This window comes from Olea europaea, chromosome 6, assembly GCF_002742605.1.
Source record: "Olea europaea var. sylvestris chromosome 6, O_europaea_v1, whole genome shotgun sequence".
Taxonomy (NCBI): Eukaryota; Viridiplantae; Streptophyta; class Magnoliopsida; order Lamiales; family Oleaceae; genus Olea; species Olea europaea.
Window position 1 is genome coordinate 15,911,640 of NC_036242.1, and position 8,555 is coordinate 15,920,194.

The following is an 8,555-nucleotide window of genomic DNA, read 5'->3' on the forward strand; positions in this document are numbered from 1 at the left end:
TGTAGACAAAATTGAGAGATTGATGGATGGAAAATAACCTACCACTACCAAAGCATCTGGCCAGCTGCGTATGAAGCCAAAGATGGAAAATCAATAATAGAAAAGCATCTAGCCAGCTACATATGAAGCCAAAGATGTTAAGGCAATAATAGAAGAAAGGAGGTCCCTTTGATGAAAATTCAAAGAATGCATGTGAAAATGTAGACCCCAGGAGAAAAAGAATAGAGAGGCATGTGAGCCTTTTTCCAAAAATCTGATGTATGCAATGATGTAATAGATCAATAATAGTGAGTTTTAATCATGTATAAATAGAGGTATTTGGGAAAGAATGGATCATCTCGAGTTAGAAACCATTCTCTTTCCTTAAATCTTGTATAAATCATTATAGAAATAAAATCTCAATCTTTTGATATCAGAAAGATATGAGTTTCTAAACTTTTTATCCCATAGATTCTTGATAGATTGAAGAAGATAATCTCTTTCTTACTTTAATAAAGAGAGAATTTTTCTTTACTTAAGATCTTTATTCTTAATTCTAAGAAAAGATACAGTGAGGGCAAGAAGCTGAAATAGCAGAATTCCCATTAAGGCAAGAGGCCGTTTGAGGGAGCAGTTTGCAGATTCAGAGCCTGAAGGTCACTCGGTTCTAAGAATACAGATTTAAGATCAAAAGTAAGGTAAAATTATTGTCTTTGTTAAATTTAGAAAGAATTCTTCTAATATCTTGAAAGAATCGTAGGGATTATTACTGTTCATGTTTGCAAAAAATTTATCTAAATATGTTATTATTCATAAAGCTTGCAAGGAATTATTTGAATAATGCCAGGTTATACAATTAAAGGATTAGATAATCTGTTAGACAGATTAATGGGAAAAATAGAAAATATTTATTCTCAATTAGAGATTATGGATATATTATCGAAGGAATTTGATAATCTTAGTAAATTACATGACAATTATATTACAGATTATGCTAATTTATTAGATCAAAGGATGAAATTATATATTAAAACTCGAAATGAGAGAAATAGATGAATTTAAAACTATCCCAATAAATTAAGGATATCTTGTGCAATATATGATAAATTATTTCATTAAGGGTATAACAGACATTTTACCAAGAATGAATAGTAGTAGGTCATTTAGGAAAATTCCCCCAAGAAAAAGGCTGGGCGGAAGCAGAAAATGGCTGGGAAGAAGAAGAGTGAATGTGGGTTTGGTTGCATTCTTCTCATAGTTCCCCGAATTCCTTATAATTTTTCTCCAGCGAAGTGTTTTAAATATGGTAACTAATAATTAAATTCGAAATTGCAAGGTGACAGAATATATAACGGCAACCCTTTCGGTAATCGCTTAGCTTTGGTGTTTTCCGATTTTAGGGATTCTATCTCCAAATTTTAATTTTTAATTAAAAGGTTTTAGAAGAAAGTTTGTTGAATGGTTGGTTTGTGCAATTGTTCGAAAGGCCTCAGTTAAAGAGTAGCAATTTCTGCTACGTGGTCACCAGTCCAACTTAACGGCCATCCAAGTATTGGAAGTTTTGCCGAGTTCAGGTCTTGGAATGCAAGCAGGTTCCATGGCCATATGCCTTTACTAAAAATAAGTATAGTACTCAAGATTGTGAATAGCCTTGTAAAGATTTTGCATAATAATGTAAAATTGACCTTTTGACAGGTCAAACACGCCAGGGATTGGTTCTGTCTTAATCTTTGATGAAAGGGAAGCTGGAGAGAGGATGGGCTGCTTAACATATGCATTTCCCAATCTTTTCATCCGTAGTTTTTTCGTATGCTTTTGGTCCATTGGGAAGTGACAATTTGCTCGAGTTTGATCACTGCTGTTCAGGGAATGGCCTGATATCTATCACCACTCAAGACATTTGAAATTAATTTGCAAGTTCCCCCCTTTGTGGGGTGAATCCATGTATATGCCAGCTGCGATTGCTGAGATGCATAATCCAGGGCTTGATCTATTTAGCCTGGATTAAAAATGATATATCATTGAGAATGATAAGCTCTGCAAGATGAAGAGTAGATTGTATGCCACGTAAAGTAACCTAGCATTGCTGTTGCCTATTGGTCTTCAAGGATATCAGATTTCATGGGACAAGGAAGAGCACCCTTACGAGTTTAGATCTCCATGGTGGAGGTTAACAAAGCTTAGATATGGCTGGATGCTTGACTAGAGAAGTTGACAAGGTTGATTGTGTTCTCTTGCCTAAGGTAGACCGCTATCACTTTTAAGTTTTCTTTATTTTTAAACAATTAAGTCACTCCGCAGTTGAAACAATGTGTTCTGTGTGAACTTACAAATGTTGGAATTCTCAGCTTAAGTTGGTTTATAGATGAAAGCAATCAAATCAAGTATGGCTTATGTGTTTTCTAGCCATATGTTTCATATTATAACGGAGTGCATCTCGGGCCTGATTGCGGAATTACATTCACAGAGTCTGTTCTAAGTTTAAGGATTCTACCAGAACAGCAGTGGTGTGATCATTATAGGGTGTCTTCCTTCCAAGGAAGGTGAACCCAAGGACTTCTGAGTCATATAGTCGATGAGGTATTCTGGTGTCCTCGGGGTATTCTCGAGGACTAGTACCACGCTTCCACAATATTTTTAGTGGCAACATCCTCGAGATGCCTCTTAACTGCCCAGGGCACGTGGGGCCTCGATCACTTCCCTTGCTTAATTGCAAAGATCTTGTTTAAACCCAAAAAGAATCGTGCTCTCTAAAGACTCTAATTTGATCCAAACATTTCACCGCAAGACTCCTACGCTTAGGAGAGCTCTATCTCAATTATATTACTATTAAATTATGATTGGTATTACAATTATAATACAAGTCAAATACCCTCTATAAATATGTAGCCTCTATTCATTATTCTGGTAAGTTTTTACATAACTTTTAGTCTATAGCATCACGTATAAATTCTCCCTCTAACTCAAGCATCGGAGGTGCGACAAGGGCATATCTCGACTCCTTTATTTCAGGTACTGGAAGATCTCATTCGTGATCATTCTTAGTTGTCAAGCTCGAAAATCAACAGATACGATTTTTGGTAATATCTTAATAGAATATTCAACTTCGAACAATAGGACTTGTACATGTCAGACATATATTTCCTTCTGCATTCGTACAATCCAAAAAATAGCAAATTCTGCAGGATCTCTAGGTTGGAAACTTGGGAAATTAGCTGTTGGCTCTAGGTTCAGCTCTTATATTTTCTGCAATGAAGTTTCTGAACCAAATTGCTGATAACTTTGGGGTTCTCTCTAGAGTGACCTGATCAACATAGTAAAGCCCATAACGTTTTGTGTATCCAAATGTCCACTCAAAGTTGTCAAGGAGGGACCAGAGAAAGTATCCCCTCACATCTGCTCCCTTCCTGTTCATTTAGTACACAGATTATCAGTCGTGATGCAATGTCAATACTCAATTTTTCTGCATAAATTTATTGCATTTTAAAATTTCAAATGGATGAAGAAACGGGAGAAACCAAATGCATGCTTTTATTGTTGATCGATATTGTTGATGGATAAGAAAAAAAATTATTTTTTGCATCAAGTACAAGTGTGTTTACCTTATGGCCGTTGACAGGGCATCTAAGTAGCTGGCCTGAAACTTTACTCGCTTGATGTCATTTACAGATTCTTCAATGGTGGAAGTCGAATTGCTGTCATCGCAATATCCTAAAATTCATCTTATATTTGTCAATAATATATCAAATATATAAAGAAGGCAAAAATCCTGAAAATAAATAACGAATTGTATGGGGGAAGAACATGGCAAAAGAGAAACTATATTATGCTTGTCTGCTGTACTAACCATTTTCCGTAATAATAATTGGTGTATTATTGAATCTTTCTTTTAAATATGTGACCATTTTTTCCAATCCTTCCGGGTAAGCATGGAAATACGGCATCCCTGTCTGCAAAATTTAGACACTTCAGTAATTAGGCAAGGACAACTGCTGAAACTATAAAGCTGGTAACAAACATACAGGTTCCCCGAGGGGAATGCCATCCTTCTGTGTCGTTTGTTTAATGAAACCTTCAGTTCTTGAGGCCCCTGGTATGGCTGGACATGTTGAAAACATGCAGTCTTCGACGTAGAAGGCTGCATAATAATTTAAGCCAATGAAATCCAATGACGACTGTAGTTTCACCAAGTCATTTTTCGAAAATTCTGGTAAAGTGGATCCAAGAATGTCCTTCATTTCGGTTGGATATTTTCCAAGTATGACTGGGTCCAGGAACCTGCCAACATTTAAGATGGCATTCATAATTAGTTATTACTTGACTTTTTTTCTTTTATCATAGCAAGTGTCATTTCCTATATATGGGTTGAATTTGAAGGGAATTACCAATTTGAAAGGAAAGCATGGGCTCTTTCTGTTGCTAGCTTGTCAGCTGTGGAGTTGCTTTTGGGTTCAAACCATAGGTCCTGTACGGTTAATCCTATTAGACCTCCTTGTTGCTTCTGGAATTGACCAACACGAATGAGTTTGGTAAGTGAATATTATCTTGTAAAAGAAACTACACATTTGTTTTATTTGGCTCCTGCATATTCAAGAAACAAAATTGTTCTGCAGTGCAGGATATCTTTTCCTTCCAAAATCACTGTAAACTCATCTCGTCTTTCTATGAAAAGCATAAAACTATCATACGATCCAGCGTTTCAGCATGTTTCATCTGTTAGTTTGGAAGTATTTAATCTTGAATGTTACAGTGGTGGACAGGAAACAGACATTGTACCTTGTATTTAGTTCTGTATAAATTAACGACAGCTGCATGAGCCAAGATCATGTTGTGGGCTGCAATGAAGGGCTCCGTTTCTGAATTTCCTGTAGTGCAGTTCCCAAATCCTTTGGAACAATGACTTGGTGGGTAACGGCCAAAACGATAAGCCTGAATGGCAAACACATTTGGCTCATTGAAAGTGACCCAGTATTTTACTCTGTCCCCAAAATTTTGGAAACAAACGTCTGCAAAGTATTCAAGATCTTCCCTGGAAAGAAACAAAAAATAGGGCTCCTTTAAGATTAAGCAATGCAAGTTCAATAACATTTCTTTCGTGTAAATGCTTGAGAAACTAATTGCACATACTGTGATTTGGGACTTAGCCAGCCTCCATATCTTTCCTCTAGATCTTGAGGGATATCGTAGTGCACCAGTGTTGGGAATGGCTGGATTTCTGTGGATAAAGATTGCAGCATGAGAAATAAGGAAGTTGCTTCAATAATTTTATGTGAACTAGATCCCAGGACAGGAATTTTCTTGCTAAATAAAATTATGAGTTCTCATTATTTTTTTATCTTTGTCCTGCAGCCAATTTGTTGTTAAATTACAGACATAGTCAAACCTTTGAGGAGGAGAGCATCAATGAGTTTGTTGTAGTAGTCGATGCCTGCCAAATTCACAGCGCCATATTTCCCTTCTGTTCTCCAACACGAGATTTTAAGTTAGGAAGTTGTATAGTCAACGGGGGTGTTTGATAGATATTTTTATGTAAAAATGCATTTTAGAATAGTAAATTAATGTGAAATGTGTGGTTGAGAAATAAGGAAAATTTTTTTATTTACGTGTAATATTATATTAATAAAGAATGTGTGGTTGAAAAGAACAGAAAAAAATACATTTTGAAAGAAATGGCTAGCAAACGAAGGCTAAGATGCTACCGTGCTATGTAAGAGGAATAAACCCACTTGTCTAGGGTTAAAAATAGGGAAGTAATGATACAGACTAGTATGTTAGAAAATGATTAGATATTTTTGTTTTATTTTTTCAAACTGTCCAATCATGCATTGACACGTGTCTCATCTAAATTTGAATTTGGATTTGAGCCTGAATGTGTAATATGATTGGTGCAAGAGAATCTCCAAAAAATTCTTTAAACATGAGATGATCTTTATTTTAAAAGTCAATCTTTTTAAAATCATGATCCAAGAGTCTCTTTAAATTAACATTTTAATTTTGAGAGTAGGTTTCAAACTCATTTTCTATAATTAAATTAAATGCATTGAAAGTGTATCAACTTTTAATGTAGAAAAAATAATAAATAATATAAAGAAAAGCAAATTGAAGGAGAAAAATAATAAATATTTTTTAAGAGTAGTAAAATTAAGTATTAAATATAGCTCTTGTTTGAGCTACTTTTTTGGGGAAAAATAAATTTTTGAGTAGTATGTTGATGAGAAATGTGTGGTTAAAAAATAAGGAAAAATTTTGAATTTGCGTGTAATATTATTTTATTAAAAAATGTGTGGTTAAAATGATGTCAAAACACTGTTGAAGAAAGATTTTTTTTCAAAAGAATATGGCTCAAACAAGGGCATAAAGAACTTGTTGAAATATTTTAAAATTTTAACTCTGTAAATTTATAGTTGCTTTCCAAATGATATAATATGTTATTTAAAAATAGAGCCTCTAGAAATGCTCTCTAAAGGGGTGTTTAAAAGTCATTTTTATGTAAAAATGTATTTTAAAATAGTAAATTGATATGAAATGTGTTGTTAAAAAATAATTGATTTACGTGTAATATTATTTTAATAAAAAATGTGTAGCTGAAAAGAAGAGAGAGAGAAATATGCATTTTAAAAAAATGGGTGGGGCCTAACTCTTAAATTAAGAAAATAGAAAGAAATATAGTGTTAATGACATTCAATAATAGAATCCCCAAAGTAGGAAATTTTTGTAATTTCTTGAAAAGAAGAGCGTATAATGATAAGAGAAATATGCTCACTCGGTAGAATTCTTGCCCAGGAAATTGAAAACCTATAGCTGTTGACTCCCATAGAAGCCATAAGATCTATGTCTTCCTGTTTCAAGAAATTAAGGAATTTGTGGCCGATCGAGGAACATAATTCATGAATTCAACAAGAAAGAGTCGAATGATAAAAATATCTGGGTTACCAGATAACGATGGTATTGATCAGCAGCAATATCTCCATTGGTTCCATCAGCTATAGTACCTGCAAAAGTGTGTGTTAATGGCTATTTGTTATTTATATAACTCTAATTGAAGGTATTAAAATTTAGATCTTCAAGATGCGGATATATTTTTTTTTTTGGATAGTCGCTATTCATAGTAGTCATTCTAAGTGACAACGGGGTATTTGAGGCATTAGCTTCACTGCAGTCATTTATTGTGGATAGCATTACTCTATCTTCCTTGCTTTTCAACCACATGATTGGTCTGTTGTACTTGGAAGAACAAAACGCTATCTATCAAACGCTATGACTGTCGAGATTTTTACTTCATTTTCATCTTTAATACTGTCTGATGAATCTTAATTATTTTCTTGATTGACAGAAACATGATGATGAAGTTAATTTTCTTACCTTGTTCATGTGTAAACACATCCCAATTGCTTAGACCTTTACCATCTGCCGTGTAAGCACCTTCATACTGCAAAAAATTAAGTAAGAACAGAAAAGAAATTCACTAGGCACCAAAGAGTTACATATCAGGGAGGAAAAAATCAGTAAAGAATTTTTCAACTCTGTAGAAAATACTGATTATATTTGTACGCTGGAATGAATATGATTGAAGAAGGGAAATGTACATTTTTTTCAAGCTTTTACAGGTTTTTCAAGCTTTTACAGTTTGCTCAAGAGTACCTGATATGAAGAAGATGAAGTCCCTAGAAGGAAGTTCGGGGGAAATTGAGAGGTGTCAGATCTGTATTTCAGAGTTTTGAGATGACATTCTACCAAGAAAGGAGATAGAAGCACTCCCAACAGTAAGAAAACAATATGACTTGAAGAAATCTCCATGCTGTGTTGCTGTAAGAATATTACCACAAGGGCATTCCCACCATCTACAATATAGATATAGACAGAGGAAGGTAGGTGTCATGGGGGAAGAGGAGTAGGTGGGGTGGGAGAAGAGGGGTACAATGAGCTCTAATATTTTCAAATTCAATTTTCACACGTTTTCTCGAAATTCACAAAAAAAAAAATTAATTTTAATCTATGAGCATGTTTAGTAGAAATTTTAATTCAATTCATATTAATTTTTTTACCATTATTTCACTATTTCAACCGTCATTTTTGAATTCTTCTCTCACAGGTAGAACCCACTTTATCTCTAACGATCAAAATCAATTAACAAAATCTCTACCAAACAAGCACTATATCAAATTGGGACGGTACCAAAATTCAATTTTAAGTCTATCACAAGACAAATGTCTTATATTCGAATCTTGGGAGATCGAAAGTTGTGAATGGTAAGAGAGCATGTGTTGTGCTCTTCCAAATTGGACAGTACGAATAATATAATGGTTTGAACACAGAAGTCAGGTTGTTACAAAGATTTTGTAGCTTAACCATTTTTTTTTTATCTTGTACGACTGTTTTAAGGATTATCCACTAAGCGTATTGTGCTTATAAAACCACAACTAATTGTTGAGGTCACAACTCGAGTATTATATTTTCAACTTAGACCCTATTTGACAAACATTAACTGTGGAAAACAAAATTTTAAATAATATTTTTTAGAAAAACGTATGATTAAAAAATAGATAAAAATTTTGAGTTTACATGTAAAATATTTT

At 34.0% G+C, this 8,555-nt stretch overlaps 1 protein-coding gene across 2 annotated transcripts; it reads right to left on the reverse strand.

Annotated features, from left to right (window-relative positions):
- Positions 1–2,755: 2,755 nt before the first annotated feature.
- Positions 2,756–7,876, reverse strand: LOC111395997 (beta-glucosidase 46-like). 2 transcript variants are annotated; one of them, XM_023022246.1, is made up of 12 exons: positions 7,621–7,876; positions 7,342–7,408; positions 6,913–6,971; positions 6,743–6,818; positions 5,363–5,437; positions 5,107–5,194; positions 4,756–5,008; positions 4,365–4,444; positions 4,002–4,257; positions 3,827–3,929; positions 3,582–3,690; positions 2,756–3,386 (listed from the first exon to the last, which is right to left on the reverse strand). In XM_023022246.1, exons 1-12 carry the CDS (start codon positions 7,774–7,776, stop codon positions 3,191–3,193), a joined length of 1,518 nt encoding a protein of 505 aa, XP_022878014.1. In that variant the 5' UTR covers positions 7,777–7,876; the 3' UTR covers positions 2,756–3,190. The 2 variants fall into 2 exon arrangements, with proteins under 2 accessions (XP_022878014.1, XP_022878013.1); XM_023022245.1 differs by having other exon boundaries at positions 4,365–4,480; positions 7,621–7,875.
- Between the last annotated feature and the right edge of the window lie 679 nt (positions 7,877–8,555).

Coding starts and splice junctions, on each gene's coding strand:
- LOC111395997 (XM_023022245.1), bottom strand. CDS start 7,776: ATGGAGATTTCTTCAAGTCATATTGTTTTCTTACTGTTGGGAGTGCTT. Junction 5,438..6,742: donor CTGGGCAAGAATTCTACCGA/GTGAGCATATTT, acceptor GTTGGAGAACAG/AAGGGAAATATGGCGCTGTG. Junction 5,195..5,362: donor TGATGCTCTCCTCCTCAAAG/GTTTGACTATGT, acceptor CTTTATCCACAG/AAATCCAGCCATTCCCAACA.